This window comes from Amblyomma mixtum, chromosome 1, assembly GCF_055824585.1.
Source record: "Amblyomma mixtum isolate Tamu chromosome 1, ASM5582458v1, whole genome shotgun sequence".
Lineage (NCBI taxonomy): Eukaryota > Metazoa > Arthropoda > Arachnida > Ixodida > Ixodidae > Amblyomma > Amblyomma mixtum.
Window position 1 is genome coordinate 198487399 of NC_143012.1, and position 26352 is coordinate 198513750.

General features: G+C 44.3%; 1 protein-coding gene across 2 annotated transcripts in view; it reads left to right on the forward strand.

Moving 5' to 3' along the window:
- LOC149370511 (MAM and LDL-receptor class A domain-containing protein 1-like) overlaps positions 1 to 26352 on the forward strand; it is a 170322-nt gene that overhangs the window by 89335 nt on the left and 54635 nt on the right. For both annotated transcript variants that reach the window (XM_089562038.1, XM_089562044.1), the window contains exons 30-43: positions 1506 to 1602; positions 2021 to 2071; positions 2500 to 2580; positions 4023 to 4228; positions 7651 to 7741; positions 8740 to 8985; positions 10978 to 11109; positions 12322 to 12467; positions 14720 to 14804; positions 17092 to 17211; positions 18651 to 18806; positions 20071 to 20156; positions 22567 to 22734; positions 26220 to 26316. In XM_089562038.1, coding sequence (XP_089418164.1) covers positions 1506 to 1602; positions 2021 to 2071; positions 2500 to 2580; positions 4023 to 4228; positions 7651 to 7741; positions 8740 to 8985; positions 10978 to 11109; positions 12322 to 12467; positions 14720 to 14804; positions 17092 to 17211; positions 18651 to 18806; positions 20071 to 20156; positions 22567 to 22734; positions 26220 to 26316 — 1762 coding nt within the window. The remainder of the gene's footprint in view (positions 1 to 1505; positions 1603 to 2020; positions 2072 to 2499; positions 2581 to 4022; positions 4229 to 7650; positions 7742 to 8739; positions 8986 to 10977; positions 11110 to 12321; positions 12468 to 14719; positions 14805 to 17091; positions 17212 to 18650; positions 18807 to 20070; positions 20157 to 22566; positions 22735 to 26219; positions 26317 to 26352) is intronic.

Below are 26352 nucleotides of genomic sequence, written 5' to 3' on the forward strand. Positions count from 1 at the left end.
TAGAGACCATGGAGGTGGGAAGGCGATTTCATTCAAAGGCGGTTCTTGGTATAAAGGCTTGGTTTTTGAGGAAGAGAGAGTAACTGTCTCACGTATCTCGGTGGAGGCTCGAACCGCACCATTGGTAAAGGGATAAAGGAAGGAGTGAAAGAAGGAAGAAAGAGGTGCCGTAGTGGAGGGCCCATGAATTATTTCTACCATCTGATGATCTTAAACCTGCACTGACATCACTCAGCGCACGGGCGCCTTTTGCGTCTCGCCTCCATCAAAACGCTGTTACCGCGTTCGGGTTCGAACCCGGATATTACGGCTCAGTAGGCGACCGCCCTAACCACTGGTAGGTATAAAGGAAGACTGACATTCCGGAGCCCTCCGCTATGGCACCTCTTTCTCACTTTCTTCTTTCACTCCCACCTTCCTCTCTTCCCTTAGGAAGCGATTCGCAGAGACAATTCCTGTGCTATTTTTTCCCCTCACAATTCAATTTTAAACTTTCAGCAGTAGACGCATTGCTGCAAACCTGTCAGACGCTACTAGTAGGCCAAGCTTCATTAAATCGCAACATATACTCGGTGGGTACCGGAAGGGGGGGGGGGGGGGGGGGGGGGGGAGGGCAGTTGACGGCGCCTTATGGCAAGCATTGGAATAATTCTGCTCTCCTCATGTCAAGTTCTTAAACTACATAATATTCTATAGGCTACGTATTTTCATTGCGACATGGCTCACTGATAAGCTTTTAGAAGAAAAGCTGCCATAAGTTTTGTTAAAACAGAAGGCAGCTTTTACTATGGCCACCCTGCCATCTTGTGCTGCATAGCGGCAAAATAAACACTATCAGTATTATCATGTAGCCCCGTTTTATCCTGTAATCTGTAGCGTCAGCCGTTAGACTTTAATTACTTATTGAATTAATGAATAACTAAATTCAGGTTTAATCCAATCAAACTCAACTTTTGCTTTGCTGTACTAGCTCTCTTCAGGTTTCTGAAGGAGATAAAAAGTAAATTTCTGCAATTGACTTTTTTCTTTGCATTTGACTTCAGAATGCCTGATGTTAGATGAACAACAAAGTAAGCGAATATGCGAATTTTACGCTAAGGAACTGCAGTAATATTGCTGAAATTTTTGTCAAGAAACCTAAAACGTTATCCCACGGGTGTTTTGCATCTGGCCTAATCCCATTAGAGTAGTGCAAGATGCAATAAGGGAAATATATAATGCATGTCAGGTCTTGAACTCCCGTCTTTGGGGCTTGGAGGCACGCAAATTCAGTATTCATGTATGCCATATTTGTGCATTGTTTTTTCATTTGTTTCTGCATCTAAATCGTTCGAAATTTACTTATTTTCTCAAGTGTTTTCTCAAACTATCTTCAGCAGTTAGACGGATGAAGCGCCCCTTATGTTGCAATCTTAATGCTGCGTTTTTGGTTTCTCAGCTATATTTGTTTATTAACTACAGGATCGCCTGCATTACTGGTTTCACACCTACTCTTCCCTGCGCAGCTTGTGTTCGAAGTGATAGCCCCAGCTGGAAACAAGCGCCGGTCTGGAGTCATGGTTGACGATGTCGAGTTCATCGACGGCGAATGTTCTCCTTACAGTAAGAAATACTTGTATAATTATGGTGTTTATTAGCAAAATGTGTTGGTTCTTGATCTTGGACTGTTTATTTTTGTTACCTGGTAGACCACAATTGCTAATGTTGCAGTGGCTACAATGAAGCAATGTATGCTAATTAATTTTCTCACTCGATTTTCTAGGGGCGCCCTAGATCTCTGCACATCTAACTTGAAAAATCTGCTGTTGAATGAAGATAAGATAAATGCTATAATTATTTATTTGTTATCCGCTTGAAACAGCCGCAACTTTATATTCTTGGGAGCGGACGACGGCTGCATGAGAGTAAAGCGAATGGAACTGAGGCTAAAGGGAGGGGAAGAGAAGAATGTGAGGACAAAATGTTTGGACAGCTGTTTGCGCCAGCCTACGACGTCACCCTATTTATCGCTTCTTTTCAGATTTCTGCACATTCGAAGACGACTGCCTCCCGTGGCGAGTTCCAACTGAAGGCAAGCTTTCGGTTGATTCCCATTTTAAATATTTATTGGTCACCCCTGACGGACACCTAATAGTACATCTATCCTTGCAATGCTTCAATAATCCTTGGCTTTAATTTGCCTCAGCGTCTGCATTGGCGCACACTTGAGAGCTTGTGTGGTACAGCACCCCGCACCTTGGAGACAGAAGTCATGAAAAAGTATCCTTACACTATCTACTTTTAATCTACGAATGATAGCAGTGCCTTTAAAATGTAGTTGCTGTTCATGTACGAATTCCAGCCATGTTGATGGCTTGATCAAGATCGTTTTTTCTCACGTTAGTATCTCTGTACGTCTTGAAACAGAGTGCCTTTTTAGCCTTACCATTTCATGTAAAGAGGGTTCTCAGGGTTTAATTGCAACATTTATCATTCTCCTCCTTGTTTTCTTGCTGGCAGAAAATGAGGCAAAGTTCGAGGTGGAGCGCTCCGGATCATTCATCAAGCTTCCCCAGGACCATACAACATTGACTGAAGACGGTGAGGCGGCGCGTAGACAAGCAAACAAACCCTGACGCAGCAGTTTCAGCCCAATAAACCTGCATGAAATAATTTCTTCCATAGCTGTTCAAGGCTCGATACTTTATACGCTTTATACAAAGGAACAACATCGACCTACTCATTTTTAGGATCACTAGCCGTCAGCTTTGCGATAGGGGCTTAAAATGCATTCCCTTTCCTCTCGTTTTCCTTTTTCCACGAGAGTTCTTCCTGGGGCATCGTTTTTATGGCTTTGAGGAAGTTATAAATTTTGTTTGTTAATTAATTGGTCTTCTATATACCTGAACACCAAAGCTTGGACATTCCAGTTGTCTTATAAGCCAGCGCAGCCAGTTTTCGGCCTTGCCTAGTCATTCAGTGCAGTTCTCTCAAAAAGGTTTTCCGGTAAGGGAGAACTATTGGACAACGGATCCAATGCTAGCCCTGTAACGCTGCTCTACGTTGATATTCTCGCATTCAGCTGGGTAAGTTGTGGCTTTGCATTAACTGACATCATTTTCAACGTATTTAGCTGGAGAATGTTGGTATCAGCCTACATATTACGCAAAGTCAGAAATAGCCACAGACATGAAGTTAAAACTTCTTGTCGATGTAGCATTTAGTGGCAACCTGCCGCCTTTCATCAGTTTTACAGAAAGAGGGAAGATCGTGTGTTCCTTTCGGATCAGCAGACGCTTGCTCGAAAGGAACAGAGGATGTCTCTAGATCATTACAGTTTTTTTGTGCCGCTTTATACAGCGCATTGCTAGCCAGAATATCCTGCATAATAGTGTGTGTTTCGGAGACTATTTGTCGCCAGTAGCATTGTTTACATACCAATGTCTATCATTAGAAACGATTTCTGAGTATTCCTTGTATTTCAGCCGATTCAGAGAGAGGCTGTGGTGCTGAAGTTGTGTGCGACAGTAAAGCAAAGTTATATGTTTACTTTGACCTTTCCTCGCCAGCGTTGCTCAACACGTACAAAATTGTACAAAAAATTAAGAGGAATTAAAACTTGACCTTAAACTGAATTCATGCAGGGTCAGAAACGAAAAATTTTGCTGCCATTCGGGCGATCATTCCGAGGATAATAGGTTCACAGCAAATCATTGTTGTCTGTCGCCATTGCGTTCAGGCCTACATTTGCCAGCTTTTGAGAGGCCTTGGCGTTATTCAGTACTATAATGTGAAAGCGTTGCTAACCTCAAAACATAGTGCTCAAAGCGATGATAATTTACCAATGAGAAATTGTTTGCCTCAACCTTTTATGCAGGTTTTGTTTAAAATCGCTCAAGAACACTGAGATTTCGAATGCATTGCCGTGAGGTCAACAGGGCTAAGATTTCAAGCAAAGGGGCAAAAGGCGCAGCTGCTGTTATTATTATTTTGTGTGCTTAATCGAGACAGTTTTCTTCTACTCTGATTTTTTTGCATGGTAGGCTATTACCTACTCTACAAAAGTCCCGGACTGCCGGGCAACCGAACGTCCCTGCAGCTGCGTGAGCCGACTCTATACCGCTGTGTGGCGCTGTGGTATTATCTTCCCACGGTCTCTGACGGCGTGCAGTTGCACCTGGAGGGAAAAATAGCCACTCCAGAAAATGTCTGGAAGAAACAGCAGTTTCGCCCATCATTCCGTGGAACAGTAAGTTGGAAGGCTTCCTTCCTGTGTATAGCGGCACCTTGCATTAAGCAGAAACAAAGGGCCGAAGCACGGATCACCAGTAGCGTCGTCTTTGTTGTTGGCCTCTGGTAGAATTGCACATTCCCAAAGTTGGGGATTGGCCAGGGTGCCTTCTAGCTCCCAGGGAGCGCGTAAAAACCTCAACCTCCGTGTATTTTGTCGCCTCCTGTGCCACCAGGTGGGAATATTAGTATGTGCTCGTTTCCCATAGAGCTTTCTGTATTACTTCTTCTAAGAAACAGGACGCTTTTTTTTAAAGCCCGCTTCCAGAGAAAAATTATCGCCTGTCTAGACTGCTTTCGCTTTAATGGAAATCTAGTCAACCTTGTGTACTATTTCGTGACCTCTGGATAAGTTTTCATTCCGCTATAAACGCGCTATTTGCCTTTAAGTGGAACGGAAACAAAAAAAGCACAGTTTATTACTCCCGTACTCAAAGTTAGGTTTGTGAACAAATGCTAACTTTTCCCGCCGTTTTACTTGATAATGCAAAATATGCAATCTTTCTGAACACCAACAGCAGGAGAGCAACCTATCGCGGGCCCCAGACAGGCAAGGTGGATTCTGTGAATCGGTCTCTACTGTTTAGAACGCTGTTCGCTTGAATATTTTTCCCCCGTAGGGACGTGTTCAACCACCTTACCACCGCTCAAAAGTTGTGGAGACAACCGAGACGAATGCGGCGCAGCTCCGGCCTTCAAATCCGAGCAGGTTTAATGATGTGGAGGCTGCCCCCCCCCCCCCCCCCCCCCCTTCACCCGGCTGATTAGCGCCATATTTTAACAAAGGTTTTTTTAAAAGTTCCAGTCAGAACCAAAATCAAATTTGTGGCCAGTTCTCGTCCTGGCGTATGTAGTATCACCTAGGGTAGTTGATGCATGATAAAGGCCTACGCATTCAGTCGAAGAGAAAAAGCATGATACTGAGCGGCCGCTCAACTCCACGGTCGCTGAAGTGAGGCCATATTCTGTGAGAGGGGTCAAAGAAACAGTTGCGAGAGACACGTGGAGTAAGCCTGTTGGTTTATTTGCATGCTCTGCGAGGAAGATAATTTTAATCTGTGTGTGCTCACAAAGCATCGGGAATATTTCACGTTTTCTTTCGGACTTGGTCTTGTACTTTGAATGCTACATACTCCATGTAGCATTGGACGACATGAAATGTATGAGAACGGCAGAGTGTCGATAACGTTGATCTTCAGTTAAAGTCAAAAATGTTCAGTTTTTGAAAGAACACCTAAAAATTTGCGACTAAACAGGTGACACATCGCAAAATCAGGTTCGAATCCGGCCTAGACGCCTTTTGAAAGCGCGGTTCTCGCGAAGCGGGACGGATTTCGTTCTCCCTTGGAGTGAGACTGTGGCAAATCTATCCAGTAATTGTTCCCAGTAGAAAAGTGCTTTTCAGACTCTGCCGACCTTTCGCATGGGGAAACTTCCTAAATATCTTCTAGTAGCATATATGCAAGTGCAGTTTCTTCGAAACTTTCTGAAATTGCAAATCTCAAAAATGTCACAGCATTTTTTTTAAGTTATACGGCAGTTAATAAGGTAGTAATGGACTCGAAGCGAAAGCAGAGTCTTTTAGCATAGCTCGTTTGCTTGCCGTATATGCAGATGTGCAGATGTTCCCGACGCGGCAGTTATGCCCACAACTGGCGTTCACCCTGCGCCATATGGCGACCCAGTGCAGCGTGCGCATGCACACTTAGAGTGGCGGTAAGAGTTAGTGGGGGAAGTAAACCATGCTAAACGTCTCGAGTCTCCGTTTAAAAAAAGTAAGAGAGAGGTGCCTGCCTCGCCTCTCATCTGTTTGAGAAGCCTCTCATCTGTTTGAGACAATTTAATACGGCCGCCGCGGTGGCTCAGCGGTTATGGTGCTCGGCTGCTGACCCGAAAGACGCGGGTTCGATCCCGGCCGCGGCGGCTGGAATTTCTTTGGGGGAGAAATTCTAGAGGCCCGTGTACTGTGCGATGTCAGTGCACGTTAAAGAACCCCAGGTGGTCGAAATTTCCGGAGCCCTCCACTACGGCGTCTCTCATAGCCTTAGTCGCTTTGGGACGTTAAACCCCATAAACCAAACCAAACCAAACCAAACAATTTAATACGAGGTTTTTCTTGATGCAACGAAATCAATTCTTATGCGACTATGTTGCTCATAACCTGTGAATGTTGATGCAAGGTGTATTAGCTGTGGTTTTCAAAAATATCTTTGAACACAAGGAGCAATGCTCTGATGGTGCTGTGCTTTATTCTATTGGAAGAGGTGTGAGATTCATTTTAAATCTGCCGAAAACTCTGTGGCTGGCTGCTATACTTTTTTCTCTTAGCCGAATGCTTGTTGTTTTAGTTGATTTTTGTCGATGGTGATTACGAGGGCAATGCGGAAAGAAAGGTAGAAATTGCACCGGTGGCCAAGTGGTTTACTACGTCAGGAGCAGTAGCATTGTTTGCGACTTAATAGGGTCGGCTCCAATTCAGCTCAAAGCATGTGTTGTTTTGTGCTGTTACACTTAAGACAAAAATTAGGCGCAGTTTTCGCATGACCTTCGCCGTGAATTCTAGACGCTGTTTTGCACAGACTGATGGGAATGGGAGCTTGAGGGTCTCTACACGCTTGCAAAGGTTTTCAGAACACATACGGAAAAAAAAATGCACTGTGTACTTTGGGGTAATTGCGAAACAGTTTGCATGGCAACTTTAAAAAATGGCGACTTTTCTTAAACCTATTTTGTATTTGTCGCCAGTTGATAATATGCAGACTATGCTATCAGCACATCGCGCAAGATCTGCGCACATTATTGCTATAAGACCACACTTTTTTGCTGCACCTATCCTAGCTCCCGACATCGCTGCTGCTTCAAAAAGAAAACCGCTAGAAAGATTCTTTGTTTTTGCTAGAATCATCTAGAAACTTTAGCATTAGGAGCAAATAATAATTCAGTGACTTTGTTCAGAATAAGCACCGCTTTGAGACGAATGAAATCGCCTTTACAAGAAGAGCCATTTCTAATGCTTCCTCATGACCCGTATGCGAAAGCGATCATTCCTCTCTCGGTTCCCAAAAAATGATCCGTCCAGGCTACACAATACTCCGCTCCGACCTGCAGCTTTCTTTTTTTGTGCCTCCTCTTGTTATTTTTTTTTTTCAAATACGAGCTGATACCAAAAAGGCCCACTTCCCACCTATGTAAAAAGTTTCGCGTGCTGTGCAAAGCTGACGTTATAAAGAGCGAACTGTGGAGATGTATACATTGCAAGATAAGATTAGTCCTTTCGGGTGCTTCATTAAATTTTCTTTTTTCAAGCAGCACCTGTCTCTTGCAGTTCCATAATTATACACATTGGAGCTCTTTTCAGTGTGTTGTATGATTTGTTCCCAGGTGATTCCAGTAGAAGCCGTCTCCGGAAGAAACAGTGAAGGTTTTGTCGCCATTGACGACGTGCTCATTGACGAGAAAGAGTGCAAAAATGGTATGTGCAAACTTTCCGCTAAAACTTCAGTGCCCTTGAATTTCATGCGGTTCCCAGAAGACTACTAAGAAGCCAGGTGCTCGAGCAAGGGGAATGTTCAGGTTGGAAAAAGAAATCCAATAGCACTTGCAATTTTGAATTCAATGGAAGCGCTTCCAGTTTTGTGTATTTGACATAGCTGCGCTTGATCCGTCAGGAATAGGCTGTTTTTTTTTTACCACTGTATCCCTAAGTCGCTGAGCAGTGTTCGGTAAGTATACGACTCCCTTCAGAGGCTAAACGCTACCAGTTTCACAGAAAAGTTTAATATATTTAACTTGTTGAGAAGATCATGCCAAGACCCCGCAGAAAAACTTTCTACCGGGGCTAGACGCCATTATGCGATTTCTCTCGTAACCTCAGTGTAAGCATCGGGACTTAGCATTTATATCGGGCACAGTTGACCTTTTTATGTCCCGTTTCTTTTATTGAAAGCAGTTATGTAGTTATATCAGCACAGTTTAGTCCTTTTACAGGAATCATGCTTTCAAAACAATAAAAGAAAAACATGCACTAAACGGAACAACGCCATGGCTACCGACAAACGCAAAGGAGATAACCTTTAGAATAATTTGTTGCAGGCATTCTACACTCCCGCCTTTTAATGGCTCTAAGCTAGATTTCTCTGATGTCAACACGTTTCAGTTTCATTTATAAATGTTGACATTCTGCCTTATATAGGAGGATTTAACAGGCTTGAGGTCAAGTGCACAATAGTAGACTCCGAGCTTAAAGGTGCTATGCTCGCATGGCAGTGGGAATCAATTCTGTACAGCGTATCGTATGAGCACAGCATGACTGGCCTCGACTGCAAACGATGGGATGTCGTAGCGTTCTGTGAAGGGAGTTGATCCTCTGGGAGCCATAACACTCTAACGTCTGTTCATCATTATTATTATTTTACGAGGACGCGCACCTGGGGCGGTACGCATAGCCCACTTCGTATTCAATTTTTGCAGAACTCCCTGCGCAAGAGTTCAAGTGCTCGGTCAACGAGACTGTGCCAACGGAGAAGGTGTGCGACTTCGTGCCGGACTGTGCCAACAGCGCGGACGAACGCAACTGTGGTGCATGCGACTTCAGAGCGCACGCCTGCGGGTGGAAACTCGACGACGCCCGTAATCAAGGAAACACAGCGTGGCGCCTGGAAGGAGTGGGAGTCGTGCCGCAGTCCCCGATATTTAAAGCCAACGGCCGACCCTCTGGTCAGTGTGAGCAAATGTGCGCCTGAATGCGCAAAACCATGGTATGGCGCATTTCTGCCCGAAGAAAGCATCCTATTTGTTTTATAAGATGCGAACTTGCTTTGACTGCGGGAGACTAGAAGGGCCGATGATAAAACTTTACTACAGCGTTAGAGCGTACGCGAAAGAGGAAGCATAAGTTTAAAGTATGGTGTAGATATGGACGCAGAAATATTTCTCCATCTTGGAGCTATGGTCTGGGACAAGGGAACTGTGAAATAGTAAAATGATATAGAGGAGAATGTTGGCACTAATCCCATAATATAATGAGCTGCGCCGCGCAGAATGCCCACAGTCATACGTATGTCAAGTATATACATCTTTGAAACTGCTGCCGAGTCAAGCGACTAAAACAGTGCCTCAGCGAAACCACCTGACCGCCGTTTCTAGGTGCTTGGATTGATTATGTCTGGGCTCAGAAAAAGGCTGTAGCCTAGGCTTGAGACAGTCTCTCGAATCCGCGCATCGGACACATCGTAAGGGAATGAAATAGTCCATATCAATAGGATGGCCCCGCTCGACGCGGCAGCAAGAGTAAATCTTGATCGTTCTGACTGATAACGACAAATCCTAGGGAACGGCAAAATGAGAGTGTTCTTTCTGCTTAAAACTTATTTCTCTGCACCGAGTTGCTAGAGATTTTCAGAAAGTGGCGACGAAATGGGGTATGCGCTGAGAGATTGATTGGATGACAAGTTTTTCAAGGCGTCGAAAGCTGTGCTAGCTCGCTGGTAGCAAAGAAACATGCGAGGTGCGGTCCATGGAGTGGAGTGGCTTGCAGGGAACTCCATTTGCATGGCCGGTAGTTGGTAGAAAAGAAGTCATTGCAACCGAATGTCTGTTAGGAACTATACATCAAGGCTGACATATACGATTTTTGGAAGTAGCCTTGAAGGGATGCTATTGCACGCTCCTGAATGCCCAGTTCAAGACATTCCAACTGCAAGTAGAGTGATTTCTACCCATCGCAGTGTTCAGGTCCCGGTTAGAGTCTCGTAAATGTATGTTCAGGAACTTTTTAACGCAGAACAAAAAGTGCGAAATGCGTGCCTTTTATTGCCTTCATTGCGCGTTTTATTGCAGGATGTAAGCTAGCTGAAGCTCCAGGACGGAACTGCTAAAGGGGTTTTTCCTTACAGCATAAACGCGCATATTAACTGAGTGAACAAAAGCACGGGCTCTAAAATTTTATTATTGAGTTGTAGTTGGCCACTTTGAAACCTTTAAGTGCTGCGTTTCATTTTTCTAATCCGCACATAAACTTTCTAAACTTGCAATGCTTTAAATATTAATAGAGTTTTCTTGCACTCTCTGAGAAGTGAGGAAAGGCAGCCATTGCTGACAGACACCTCCGCTTTGAATAGAGGACGAGATAGATTGGTATCCAAAGCAACAGATCTTTCCTGTGTCATCAATAAACACTGACACGCAACCTATAATACATAATCTTTCGCTCAGGTACGATAAGTAGCAAATTAGTTTATAGTGGGAGGCCATCGGAGAGAAAAATCTGCTCTTAAGAGAATATTATCTGTCATTATCTCGCACAGAAAATAGAAAACGGCATATCAACGGGACCATCAAAACACATAGAAAGATCACTTTGTTTTCTGTCTTCCTCATTTCTTTCGTTCTGGCACTTTGCTTCATTTACACAAAGCTATACAGCCAGGCCATGAAAGTACGTACTCCTGCTCAGTACTGCAACCATCGCCTGGTGTGAATTTCTTCTTTACGCTTATCTGCCACTGTTACTGCTCAAGTAAACGCTTCACATTCATTTTTCTTATCAACCGTGGCGTTGATAGTGCCTTTGACAGATAGTACTGACAGTCAAAAACTCTCACTTGGACCACCTCCTGCATTCCTTACCTTTTCGCTATGCTTGCAGGTACGGCCTCCGACATGGTATAGAATCACACGTTCGAACTTCCGCCATCGTTCTTGTTTCAGGCCGGTATTTACTTCTCTACGGCAACAAAACCAGGTCCACACAGCACGGCATCGCCAGCATCTCCTCTCCCACGATCAGGAACACAAACAAGCTCTGCACAATGGAATTCTGGTACAACTTCGTGAAAAACGGTAAGGTGGACACAATGCGCATGCGCTCGAATCAATCTGGTCTCGGCGCGGATAAACTAGATATTTACCTGCGTCAATGACTAAGTGTATGTATTTTCACGAGCTGATTGATGTATTGGTGTACTGACTGGCTGACTGACTGACTGACTCATATACATTCCAAAGAGCATAAGCCTAACTTCCTACAATCCTGCCCTTTAGCAAGTCACTTTGCACCTCTTCTAACCAAGTGACTAGCTGTGTGATAGGAATCTGGGATGTTATGCTCGTGTTCTTCGCCGTGTATAAAAAATCTGCGCGGGCATTGAATACAGATCGATTGCAAGTTATCGCATACGGTGTCTTCTTCGTTGTGTCCTTGTGGCGCGAGCGCTGCATTTGTCGTCATGAGCAGCCAAACCACCCAAACAGCTGCCTTGAGTAGTGTTGGTTCAAACACGCCCTTCATTAAAACGTATGAGGACTCCTATGCTGCGCTTATCAGTGGACGCGATAGCGTATGCCGTTTGGTGCGTCATCTGATGCTGAGGCGACTCTCATTTTTTCAATTGTTTCAGCTAATTACTTGATCTATTACACACTCTAAATTTTCTTAATTACCATCGTTAAGCTTTGGCTCTTGTCATTATCATTTTGACACCTTTGAACCCCCCTTTTTACAACTTTTTTATTCCTTTAATAATCAATTAATTTCAAAGATTTGATTCCCTCGTCATGGCCTACCACATGGCAATAAATAATATATTACTAGTACCACAAATTACCGTGATACCATTTTTTACGCAGCCCCCGTTGATTTACCACACACGGTGCCGACTGCTACTAGCCAACAGCTTTTCGACTGAGCCAGCTTTATACGCTATCGCTTAAAAGACCTCACGTGCACATTGCGCGAAACATCTGTGCGGGCATGTGACCTCATCATGTCACGGTGACCGAGGCGGATACTAATTGGAAAGAATAAACTTCCTTGAATAGGCCGTATGCGTAGACCTGAGGTATATTCCACTCTGGCTTTAATAATGAGCCTTGTGAGTACAAAGCCCTCAAACGATTGCCTTTGTTCAAGGGCCAATGCTAAACTTAGCATCCCTGCTGAAAGTCGCTTCTCAGTTACTATGTTTAGTGTTTTAGCAATTTTGTCCGCACTTCGCGGTAAATGATGGTTTGATTTTCACCAGAGTCTTCCTGTCACCCCTGTCCTTTTCGCAGGGGCAAGCTTGGACGTGGATTTATACATGACCGTGGGCGGGTTTACCATGACCGTCTGGTCTCTCGGGCAGTTGAGCACAGTGCCTAAAGAGGGCGTCTGGACGAGGGCTGCCGTTGATATCGGACGCTACCCAAGAGAAGTCAGCGTAAGGGATATAAATTGAAAATTTCTAAGCTGTTTGGATTCTGGTGACTCTTCAGTAGAGAAGTGATGGACTTGGCACTTCAACATGTTTTGAAAAAGAGAGCGGGCTAGTTAACGTATTCTTGCCAGAATGTACCGTCGAAAAGGAACTTAGTATGACTCTGCTCATAGCGGTTGCCAGTGTGACAAGATATTACAATGATACCACGGTACCGTGGGTTTTGTGCCTAAGCATGAGAAAAATTGCTCTTGAGTGCCAGCGGCACTATCTTCTATAACCAGATATAACAGGTAGTACATTGTTGTTGGTAAGCATGACTAAAAACAAACAAACACATGCGGGGACGCACATGCGCAATCTTTAAACCACATATCTATGCACACGCCGAAGCGCTTAATTCAGTTTACACTGTGGTCCGCAAGACACCCATAGCCACTGTGAATAAAGCCAGCAGCGGTGTGTAAGGTGGAGCGGGAGTGAGCTGCTAAAGAGCTGAATAAGGAACCTAGCCTCACGTGAGACTCATTTGACTTTGAGGGATGTTCTTTTGTTCACTCTTAAGCAATGCTATGATATGGTGGACATAGACTGAGCTTCAATGTTTTCTCCCGGGTGATAATTTTCCCTTTTTGCTGCTTAGTTTGCTGGCACTGAAGAAAAACTCCACAGCAAGCACCCGCAAACCAAGAGGCAATTATCGAAGTTCCTGGCGCTTTAGAACGACTGGTGGTTGGCTCAGTCCAACAAAATGATGTGGTGGTTTAGATTATGTATGTATATTATGGACTTCTCTATTCTAAACTTTCTGAAAGTAGGTTCGGGGCATTGCGATTAAAAGCATTTACTAGTGATTTTTTCTATTCGAAAGACAGCACTATGCACTATCGCACGTTACTACGCTCATCTACAATTTTCGGCTTCAGGGCCTCTCTTCAACATAGTTTTCTTAAACAAATCCAGTTTTATTTTCACCGTTTACTTCAGAGTATCCAGAAAAACCGACCAAACTGCAATGTCCTGTACTATTCCTTCTTATCGTACCACCTTTGAACACCGATAACAAGAAAAATAAGCTATCAATGACCTAACCGCCTTCAAATTTTTTTCTCTTCAGCTTGAATATAATCAATTTCCGAAGTATCGTAACGAATGTATCAAATGCTACCTGATGCATAGTAATTTTAAATTATTATGCTTGCTCGCCATGGCATTTAGGCGCTTCCGGCCCGTGCTTCTGTCACTCCCGTCGTACTACCTCAATGTGTGGAAACCTTTTAAGCCTCTTTCTCGAAGCGCAAACGAAAACCATTTTTTTGTGAACCTTTTGCGCTCTGTTGTCTGTTTTTTCGAAATTGTGTGAGCATTTTTCTTTATAATTACGTTTGTTTCTTGATCCTGGTTGAAGTTCATTGCAAAATGCACAGAGAAGCTGCGGCATCGTCAGCGATGCGCCTTTTCATCAGACCTTTCTCTTTCCTTGATAGGGAGAAGTAATAGACGTATACTTTACTGCCGCCTCTTATACAACTACGGTTATCAGAGCTCTCGAAGTGGCAATAGGCAGCCAATATTCGCCTTAAAGTGTCACAATACTGAGAGGGTAGCGCCAATATTCTATGGTGCCGCCCTCTTCAACGCTTTTAAGATCGTTCGTTTCTCTTCCACATCTTTTAATTGCACGCTCACATCGTATGATGCACTGCAGTGCTAGCGGTCGTTGTTATTGCATTGAGAGAAGGTGAAAAATAGCGCATGAGCACAACACATTGGCACGCCATAGCTTACTGAATGGTAGATGGCACGAATGATTACTGAAAGAGCGTGATACTTTGCTCAAGAAATTGTTCGCAATATACACTCGAGATGCAAAAAAAAAAAAAACATGGCTAACCTTAGCGCTTGTTTTTCACGTCCGTTAACTGTTTTTACCGTTTTGAGGGCGATTGGAAGCAATGATGTGGAAGAAGCTTTGATCATGAATTAACGATGGAAAGAAAGTATTTCTGGCTTCTAAATACAGAGGGACCTTGTAGCACGCGTGTGTGAAGTTCTTTTATAATCCCAAGCTCGATTTCTTGCCGCCTACTACATTTTATTTTTTCAGTGCCAGCTATGTGTGAGACAAGAGCTCTCTTTAGCGCCTGAAATTTGCAATGTGCAATCAAAACATGTTAAGGTAGAGGCTGTTATATTGGAGCGATTCTGTTGCACAATTATTGTTATAAGTCGAGAACTATGTTATCCCCTTGCAGTTCTACTTCACAACGAACCAGTATCCGCAAGGAAAAGCCATGTTCGCGGTGGATGCCATATTGTACAGCGGATGTGCCCTGCCAGGTGAGTGGGGCTGCGATGAAAACAGTCTTCGAATCAGTGGCGCCCTTCTGACCTTCAGACGTTACTTTAAATCGATAACTATTCTGTTGTTGCAAAGAAGTAAAGTAGAACTTCTGTGATGCTTCGATTCGATAACAGAAGCAATCTGAAGTATGGCAGCCTTTGCTGGCAGCAAGCTTTTCAGATAAGCAACCGCTTAGTGAATGCAGAAGATCTGTGCAGCTTGTAATAGGAGCATTTGAGTATCCGCAAATTTGAACACTTCCCTCGTATTCATAACAGTGGTTATCAATGTAGCTATGCTTTAGCATTGTATTGGCGCATTCAGCGTAAAATAGCTCATTGTAATATTCAAACGCTTAAGCATGACAGCTGCAGTGTTCTGTACATTCAGTCTAATGACACTGAATGAGATTGCGAAAACGTGTAGCTGTAGTTTTATACACATTCAACATAGAATAGCAAAGGTCAGATTCTAAAAGCTTAAGTATGGTGGCTGCATTCTTCTGCACATTCAGCAGCGTAGAAGAACAGAGAATGAGGTTCTGAAAGCTCAAGTATGTCAGCTGCAGTCTATCTGTCTTTAGGGGTTTTATGGTTTACAGAGCCGAGATATTCGTGAAACGCATGTTTATGTTCACTTAAAGAATTGCACAGACAGGCTGCCAACGATAAGGCCTCCGAATCTAAAAATGTCAAAACTTCACGTCACAGATCACATCAGTTTATTTGCCCAAATTACACACTTAAAAAGGCGTACCCGCGTAGAGCAAAGAAGAACGCTAGTGTGCGGGAAACGGCAATATCCGTTACTTCTGCTAGGTTTGCCTCTTATAGATTAAATTTATATTTTTGTCTGCAGTCGTAAGCGCTCCTGCCACCACCGCCCTGAGGTGGAGGACTGACGCAGACTAGGCCACTTACCAAGCTGCTTATGCCTTAGAGCACTTTTTCATAGCATGAGGTCTGATTACGTCTTCACCTGTCCGGACAAGTATTGAAAGCGTAAGAGGGCTCCGGATTAAAACGCTGCTCGACATCGGCTCAAGCAAAAGCAGCAACTCCTGTTTATTCATATTCCGTGATGTGGCCGTTGGCGTGGCGATTTCGGAGTAGCTGATAAACAATCGTAATGAAATGAAAGGATGTCATAAGCCGGCGCGGTGGCTCAGTGGTAATGGCGCTCGGCTGCTGACCCGAAAAACACGGGTTTGATCCCGGCCACGCGCGGTCGAATTTCGTTTGAGGCGAAACGCCAGAGGTCCGTGTACTGTGCGATATCAGTGCACGTTAAAGAACCCCAGGTGGTCGGAATTTCCGGAGCCCTCCACTACGGCGTCCCTCATAGCCTGAGTAGCTTTGAGACGTTAACTCCATGAAACCGAAACCAAAAGCGAATGTCATGTGAGCAAGCAGCAGAGCAAGGATGCCTTTTTGACATGAGGTGCAAAGATTCTATTACGTTTGTCAAATAACTGAAGCTTCATATTCGCGAATTCAGCTAAGAGCAGACTGACTGCCAAAAGACGAAGCGCCCTTTGAATTACGTTGCGTTACGTAGTTCAATGGAGCATGCGTTTTCGGCGATGTCATCAGCGTGACTATGGGCTACAGTAAGACCACCTGCTCTCTGCTGTATGTAAACGGCCTGTGGAGATTAGAATGCCCTGTCCGAATTGTGAAGATCTTGAATTGAGCTGCCCGCAAGTGTAACATCTAAGCTGCCCAAGCTCATGTATGCTAACTACTTTTTCGATGTGTTAACAATCTCATAAAGTTAGCTCCGTTCAACTGCTGCAACACGATGCGACCAGATTCGTTGTCCCATCAATCGCACTGTACCGGTTCTCAGGTATAAATGGACAACTTTACTTTGTGTTCTCGCCGTTCTGCTGCACCCGCGCCTTGTCGTTCCATTCAAGGCCTCATAAGCGAATTTTGATGCAGCCTGGTTAGACGCATCCCTGAAATGAATTTTCGAGAAGCAGTGGGACTAATTAAAGTACAGTTATTGATTGCACAAGTAATAGCAATTCGATGAGTTCAGTTTTTTTTTCTAATATACTGGCGCGTGACGTACGATTTCAGAATGCCTGTTATTGAGCAGTCATTCGGTGCAGCACAGAAACTGGGTGCAAAGCAGCACGCATAATCGCTGTTGCGACATGAAAGTAAATACTACTGCTTTAACTGGTAGAAATATATTTTTTGCTTAAAATAAATAACAGAAAGTACAGTGTACCTTGTGAGCGCATTTACTAACGCTTTCGTTTGTTTTGTGCTGCAGCTAAGCAGGAGGAATGCCCGCAGGGCAACTTTCATTGCTCTAATGGCGCCTGCGTAAACTCCTACGATCGCTGCAACTACGTCGACGACTGCGGTGACAACAGCGACGAGCTCGACTGTGGTAAGTGAGGCATTTTAGCCCGTGTAGTGTGTTAACAAGTTTCCAGCATCCTAAAATGACGTGGGAGACACATGCCAGGGCATCATCTTGATGTTTGCTTGTCAATGTCTGTTACCGATAAAACGTTCTTGTGAAAGAGGTTAGCGATAGGCTGACCTGCTACATTCCCTGAAACCACACAGATACAACACGTGAAACAGTTCGGCTTGTGTATTTAGACAAGCACCCAAAGGGTGAGACGGTAAGGTGGTTCCTAGAGTCCGATCTAACGACACTTGAAATAGAGCCGTAAAGAGAAGAAAATCAGCACGGAATTCTCTACTGGCCAGTGGTTCCTTCACATTTCGCAATGCTACTTATAGCTGCAGACGCGTCAGCAGGCTCGATATTTTTGTTGACAGATTTCAAACTAATCACTGCAAAAAAAGCAAGCTCATTTTCATAGCTCTGCTTCAAACAACTGCTTCGAAGGTTTGAGCCATCATATACTTAGCTGCTGTATAGAATAAGCTCCTTTTAGTATCGGCAGGGTATTTTTGTAGCTTTTAATCTTGAAGCTCCTTCGCAACGCTACAGAAGAGCTCACTCTGCATACTGCATGCATCGCTCCATAGGGCAGTGATGAACGAAAGACACGGTCTTCTCTTCGATGAGACATCAGAATTATTTAGCAACGCATAGGATTGGCCATTCCGAGAGGCCACAGACTTTGTTCTTAACTTCCTAGAACAGGCGAAAGCGCGCTGCTAAAAAGGCGAACTTGTTTGTATGCATCTTTTTGTATACTGCCTGAACTAAATCTACTGTCTCTGCGCTCAGAATCAATAAAACACTTCTTTATGCCGCTATTTGTGCCGCAAAATCTACCCATATTCATAGCTTCTTACATTAGGTCTAGTAAGAAGGAAGGTTTCGTGCTATTTGATTTAAGCTAGTGTATATAATATTGGTTGGTTTGATTTCTCTACGAACGTAGCAGAATATGTTTGTGACCCGTAAAAAACCTATTAAATTACTTTGTATCTGACTTATCTGGTGTGGAATGCTTTCCAATAGAGCCAAAATAATATTGGGCACAGAGTTAAGCTTCTAGGAATTTCTCTATCATCGTGGATAATCAAATATTGACGATGCGACAATTTATTGGTACCGCGAGAGGAATGCTTTTCCCTTACATTCTCGCGTAGTCACCGTTTCGCCGGCTTCAAGAATGCCGACTAACCGAATAGGCTAGACAAGAGAACAGGCACACTAAATTTCATATAGCGGGCATCCGTTAGCATCACAAGTATCTATGCAACGTTAAAATCCGCTGCCGCCGCAGCAAATTACGTGCTTGAAATTTAAATATATATGCACTGAGTTAATATCCAGCAAAAGAAAAGATGCAACATGCTCAGGATATGTAGAAAAAGGTACTGTAACTTCGCCAATTTCAGGCGACCACCGACTGGGCTGCAGCTTCGACTCATCCTTCTGTGAATGGACACCAGAGGCACCGTCTGAAGGAAACTGGGCTTTGTGGTCCCTGAACAGTCCCTCGTCGTCGCTCTCATCGGGGCCAACACGGGATCACACAACGGGCACCCATGAAGGTATGGATACTTCTCTAGGAGATTGATGAAGCACAACTGCACAGCATGCAGTAAAAAAAAAATACTTGCTTTCAATGGAAATCGTGCATCGACAAAAGAGGCAAACAACTGCTGCGAACGGCCTCTTTGTGTCAGGAAATATGCCCTACATGATTGGGATCAATAAATATTTCACTGTCAGCTGTGACAGGACTTCTGTAAGATATTAATCTCTTGGTTAGACTTGGTTCTATACGTACACTTACTTTGCGTTAAAACATCTTCACTTCCCATTAGGAAAAAAAGTCTCACTTCGAATAATTTAGTAGTGCACACAGCGTGGATGATATGACGATTCTCTTTCAATTTTGTTTTCTTTCCTTTCTCGGCCTTTGCTGCACTGTTAAAGAGATGATAAGGCCCGGCTTTCTCAGGAATGTGCTGGTCAGCTTGGCACTCTTTAGGCATTTAAGGTAAACGGTGAATTTTAAGGGCCCAAATTTCGCGAAATGCAAATAATAGAAAGGGAACGGTACAAACACAGGACAGAGAAACATACAACACAGGCGCTGTGTTATACGTTCCTCTGTCAAGTGTTTGCGCTGTCCTCTTTCAAGCAATGTTTGACTTTCAAGCCCGCAAAAGCACCCTCGTGAAATAATGCAAAAAAGGCCACTGAAAGCAAGCCGCTGCAATATTGCTTTGGTGGCGAACTTGTCTGGAAAAGGCTCGGTTCGAGTAAATGTAGAACGATGTTCACTCACCAAGCAAACCTGTGTTTTGCGTTTATGCATTGCTTACGGAAGTCAACTGGAACATCAGTCAACTTCGATTAGCTTGCGGTCCCGAAGCCATGTTTTTCGGCTGCAGTAAAAAATGCATTGTTTTCTTACTTTCCTTTCACGCAACTCAATTGGGATTATGTGTGACGGCAAACTCACTTGAATAGTCTCCTAATTAGACAGAGCGTTATCTGCGTTGAGTACAATGGGTTCCGGCTTCTTTACGTTGTCAGTTTAAATTAGTGCAGTTCTTTCGGATTCATTGTCTCTCTTCCACTGTTTGTCTAGACCAAGTTGTGTTTCACTCGGAAATTACAGCCGCAATCTACTTCAGGAACTTTTAGCAGTTGGTGTGACCCTACCGTTTACAGGCGAATCTTTATGCGACTTTGGTATTCATTTGTTCCGTGGATTGCAGTTTTTAAAGTCTTTTTTTTTATACTTTTGAAGCAATACCCAGGGGCCTAAATTCACTGTATATTTCTGTCCATGCTACCTCCCAGGAAAATTCCTCATCTTCCAGTCAAGTATGTCGAAGAGGAATGCCACTATAGTCGGCCCTACCCTGGATAATAAACAAATGTGCATGGTAAGTACACAAATTTCTGTCTTTCGGACTATTTTAATCGCGAGATTCTCTATACACGAGCTTTTCGCGCCTTAGGCATGCGTGTGGATTCTACAGTTGCGCAACAGGGTAGGTGTAAAGTTAAAGAAGGCATGAGTGATGCAACGGAAGGCAGGGGTGCTATTTAGAGTCAAGCATATCGATAAGGTATGCAGAAGTAGTGCGCTCATAAGGCGCGGCCCGTCGTATCAGATTAACAGGCAATGAAATGTAATGCACGTAGACCACGTAAACACTGTGTGTCATACGTCTCGGTTTTCAACGAGCTGACCACGAATTTTCGCGCCAAGATGACTGCTTTATGAAGACCACAAAGTGGACAAAGCAGGGAGAGCCTCAGGCTGCTTAGCTAAAGTTACAAGAAGACAGACGAGCCCTCTTGCAAAGCGTTTGCTAAGCTACCTGAGGCTCTTCCCTCCTTTGTTCACCTCGTGTTTTCGAAAAACCATCTTTCTCCCCTCGTGGTTTATAAAGAGGTATGTGTAATGTCCGCAGGTATGGCAACAGAAATGTCAGTCGCCCTCATTGCTCGGCAGTGATCGACAAGCACCAAGAGAACGCGCTGACCCACACGTGCTGCATAAGTGCGAGCAGCTGGCGTCCCTAAGGAGAGCGACTTATATAAGAGTAATTTTTTAACTAAAGAACATGTTTTATTAGGTGCTCATATGGAGAGAGGGTATATTTCTGAATTATTCTTCGTGGGCACGTCCAGCGGTGGTGCAGTTTCTGGAACAGTGCCAATGCTATTTCTCACAGACTGGCAAGACCAATATAGACATCCTGAACATGCAGCGCTGACAGACGAAGGACGAAGGAGAGAGCACCCTGGGTGTCTCGTCTCTCCTTCTGCCTTTTCGTCTGTCAGCGCTGCGTATTCAGGATGTCAAACCAACTTGCACAGCAACATACCCTGAACAATATGGAGCCGACTGCTACATTAATGTCACATTAGTTTAAGATTATCACGTCAGTAAAGACGTTTCTTTATATTTTCATCAACCAGCTGTAGACCGAAAATTAAAGGATATAGCTGGCATGCTACCTGCCCTTGATTCAACCGCTTCGAGTTACATATAATGCAGGATACGAGATTTAGCTAGCGACCAACACTGTGTCATATAAAATGCCATAATAGACGAAGTTTCTATAAAAACAAGTGGTGATGATTTGAAAGGTATGTGTTTTACGGCGCAAAATTTACGCTTCCTCTCATTGTAGCTTTCCGAAGACTTTATAATTGATGTTGGGGATACGTTTCTAAAGAGTGAATTCATCCTGCATATGCATGTATGTACGGTATTTTCCCTCTATGTTGCAATCCATGCGTGCCTAAGAGTGTTCATTTACGGAGGTCCTAATCCTAAATGGTATGTATGAACGATTTAACTGAATGGAGATGAATGTTGATCACAGTTGAAGCCACGAAAAAATTACTGGGCGTTGCAGCCAGAGTAAACGCTCCCTGGAGATGGTCGGCAGGAAAAGTGGGCCTCTTTATACAAGTGCTACTATGTTATGAACTCGAGGATCGTAATGATGATTCGGTGCTAAAATATTGGACCCTTCTCAAGAGTTCAGTGGTTAAGGAGCTGACCAGATTATCGGGCTTTCTTGATGACTTCCGCTAAATCTAAGCTCATATTTGTTAAGTGGGCGTGGAAGAAACTCTACAATGGCAGCGTCGAAGTGAGAAGTCTTGAAACTAAACACGTATTGCGCTAGACAGCCTTGTGACGGAGAGATGAAACTGCGGGAGACATAAATCAAATCAAATTATCAAATCAAATCTTTATTTCCATCGGTGCTACAGATGGAGGGCTACGGAAAAAAAGCTGCCACTTGGCAACTTGACGAGTCCGCAGCCCCATATATAAGGCAGCGTGTAGAAAGCACCAGATAATGAAAGAACATTAAACAAATCAAGACACTTGATCAGTGCAGAACAAAGGAAAAAAGTCCTGAGCTAGGTAAAACAAACATCAGAATAGATGAAATCAGGTTAGTCAATCGGCAACCATGTCTCTAAGTTTAAGAGTGGAACAACTAAATAAATCAAAATTCAGTGACTGATAGTAGTTTAACAGAGATGGCAGAGAATAACACAATCGCTTCATACCAGAATTCAGGCGTGGTACAGCAACCTTCCAGTTTTCTCCATGTCTAGTCTGATAACATTAAGCATTTCCTTCTAAATGTGCCAATGCATTATTATTAAGCAGCATTATGATTAAAGTTTTAGGTAGTGTACCGGTACCTATTTCTGTTGCCGCTAGAGAAAAGCTAAGCTATTACAAGCACTTCGCATTTACACGTCTCCAAAATAGAGCATTTTTGGAATGACGGGCTTGTTTTTGATGAAATCTTGCAGATCACGTTCTTCTACACTGTCCAAGGCAGAAGTGAGCCACTGCTATCATTGAATGTGCGCACAACCAAAGACGGACAGTGGAAGCCTGTGTGGGAGCAACGGAGGACGACTCAATTCTTCCATTTCACTGCTGCCAACGTTATACTTAAACAGAGTGAACCATATCAGGTGGGAGCACTGGTGCTAGATGCTTCATTCCTTTCTAATTCTTTTGGCGTCCGTTTCGCTGTGATAACAACCCAGTGTCTCTATCCACATTGCTGGCTCGCTGATGCACGGTCATCATATAAGCATAAAGGAAACTCCTTCATTATTAAGAAAAATTGGTAGAATGGTTGCTATCCTTTCTTTTTATACCTGACGGAAAAGCTTTAACCAGTGGCCTGGAATCTCGTTTACGTTGGATGGCCCGCGCCAGGTTTACAGCGCAGAAATACGAAGGAAACAGTGGAAAACCTATCTAGTGAAAATGTGATAACTGCATTTTTTAACGAAAGCTGGCTGGGGCTAAGAAACGCAGCTTCGCTCGTGGATGCTTTCGCTATGCTTGCAACGCAATTGGCGCAGTATTCAGCGTCGAAATCGACGACGCTTGAAACGTCCCGTCAGCAAGGATTAAAACGTGACATACTGTAGGACAAGGACAAGGACAAGCTTTTGATCATTGTTTGTCCGGTTTGCTGTTTCCATCTACAGCTCGGCTCAGCTCGAAAATGCGGAGCCCAATCTGCGCTGTTCCTTTTCTTTTTCAGCGTTACTCTGCCCACTGTGCTTAGAAGAGTAGTTCCTGTTAGCCGTCATTTTGACCCGTGTGAACGCGAGCTGCGATAATCAATGCACGGTAATCAGGCAGACTGGAAGCTACAAGCCATCACCTGTGACCTTCTGAGCTTGCAGAGGGCGAGGGTTTAAGAACGAAGACGCCATAGCACCTAAGAGCAGCCACCTCTGCGTTATGTCCCTATCCAAAATTTTTCATATTTGTCTATTCGCCTGAATTCGGAAAAGAAGAACACACTTTGGTGTTTATTCGCATCGGCGAATTTTTTTTTGAGCGGTGCATTGAAGTTGTCAAATTTGTAAAAAAAACCTTAGGCTTTTACTTTTCAGAGCAAATGAGCTAATCCGCCCGAGCGAAAAATAATTTCTACGCACATAAAATTGGTAAATTGGTTTTTGAGGAAAGGAAATGGCGCAGTATCTGTCTCACATATCGCGGTGGACACCTGAACCGCGCCGTAAGGGAAGGGAGGGAGGTAGGAGTGAAAGAAGAAAGAGAGAAAGAGGTGCCGTAGTGGAGCACTCCGGAATAATTTCGACCACCTGGGGATCTTTAACGTGCGCTGACATCGCACAGCACACGGGCGCCTCTTGCCTCCATCGAAACATAACGATTTTGAGTCTGTCGCGGGCGAGCGTTTCACTGAGCAGTGACGTCAAACTACCTGTATTGATGAGATCTGCGGAAATAAACAAGCGGGGATATTTAATTTTCATTAAAGGGTCCCTGAAAAGGGTGTTTGAAGTTGCCTGTTGTTGTTGTTGTTGTGACTGAGAGAAGGATGAAAAGGAAATAGCACGGGCCTGCCTACTGGCTAGATCCGAACCACCACCGCTGCCACGTGCAGACAGAGGAGAGTTAAAAGATCAGAGAACAGAAAAAGGAAAGAAAAGACGCGCGTCGCCGCAACAACTGCGTCCGCCGCAGCGGACGCTGCTCGAAAAACAGATAAGCGGCTGAAGCCGCGCTCGCCGAAGCGAGAACAGATTTGAAGTTGCCTACGATAAGCTTGCATTATCTATACAGTACAGATCACCGAGCGTTCATGCCGAGCACAGGACCTCAAAAGCGAACCGATCCTTTATAATATATTCTTAAAAATTCGCGCTTTCACATCTTCAGGCAACCTGCGATGCCGAGCTTTCGGCCGAATCCGTGCACAACGCGTCATGCGCAGCTCGTTACGTCAGCAGCGATGGGCTGTCATCGGTTCACCGTGACGTCTCTTTCCGACGTCATGCAGCTCTAATGGCCACGGCCAGAAATCTGTCCTAGAGGCCCGTGTACTGTGCGATGCCAGTGCACGTTAAAGAACCCCAGGTGGTCGAAATTTCCGGAGCTCTTCGCTACGGCGCCCCACATAGCCTTAGTTGCTTTGAGACGTTAAACCCCAATAAACTAAACCAAACTACGTCCCCTCCCGCTAGCACCTATGGTGACAGACTAGAACATATTCGGCTGGAGCGCAGAAAATACCCACCCCCTCACATAAAACTAGACTCCTCCGCAGCCATAGACTGGAGGAAAATTCAGACCAACACTTTCCCTAACTTGTTCATCCTACACAAGATTAGCCCCACTCAATATCAGAATACATGCCCTGGGTGTGGAGCTTGCCCTACGCTCTACCACATATCGTGGGAATGCACAACGAAACCAAAACACATAACTGCATCCAACCCGACATATGAGCAGTGGGAGGTGGCCCTGACCAGCGAGACCCTGGATCATCAACTTAAGTTGGTTCAGCAAGTCCGTCAGTCAGCTAAAGCCAGTGGCGCCTTGGACTAGGCGTGCCACCCAATTTGCTCGAGCAACCTTCCTCAATTGAAATAAAAATTTTCTCTCTCTCTCTCTCTCCCCCCTCCCGCTTCTCCCACGCGCGTCGCCTGCTGACGGAGGGGAGAGGGGGTGGAGCCGGCGGAGGGTTGTCGACATTTCATCGTGCAAAAAGTGACGAGAGGACAAACTCACGAAGACGCGTCAATTAAAATTTCGACTACAGATAACTTAGCTTCCACGAAACGCATTAAAAAAATTCTTGGTGGAGGATATTTGTGAAGCATCGTCCTTTAACATCCTAGGCATACCGCAACGTTATTCGGAGCCCCTTTTATTGCCCCTTTAAGGTGTTCGGGCTCTGTCAAAGTACTAATACACATACACTTGCATAGATAATCATAAGAAGGCCGCATGGTGATGAGGCTGTAAACTGACTCTTGAGAGAAAATTTAAGTACAAAGGGCGTTACATTCAACTTGCATTAGGGTAAGGAATATTGCTTTCCTAGCTTAGTTCGCATAGAAGTCCATGCGCCGATGACCATTCATCAGTAAGTTGCACGGATGTCTAAACGATCATTTAGGCAAACTGAAGTGCTTGAACAAGTAACAAATTCTAGGGGCCCGTCTATTGTGCGATGTCAGTGCACGTTAAAGATCCCCAGGTGGTCGAAATTTCCGAAGCCCTTGACTACGGCGTCCCTCATCGCCTGGGTTGCTTTGGGACGTTAAACCCCAAGAAACCAAACCAAACCAAACCAAACCAAGCTTGCTTCTAAGTATAACAGGCATGTTCTGGTATACTGTGTCCTCAAGCAGCTAATGATATCGATTACCTCCCCAAAATATGTAATAATGCGCGCTTAAAAAAATCAAGAATAATAAAGACAATTTAAAGATAAGCCACGCCCGAGCTACGCACCTTACCAAGCCGCAAATGGTCCAAATGGATCCACACACCTACATACGCATCTCTATCTGTCATTCTTTCTCTTCCTCCTATGAGCGCCCAGAGAGTCCATATATACAGCGAAGAATACTGGTGGACCTATTTTGTCAAGAACATTTTTATTTCTTATTTCTTCCTCAAGATTGCCTTCACTGCCGAGTACAGAAAAGCCAGGCAGCAAGGCTACATTGCTATCGACGACGTAACTTTCTCGGAGAGCTGCGAACTGCACCACGGAGGTGAGCATCCTATATGTTGGTGATTGCATGGTGTGT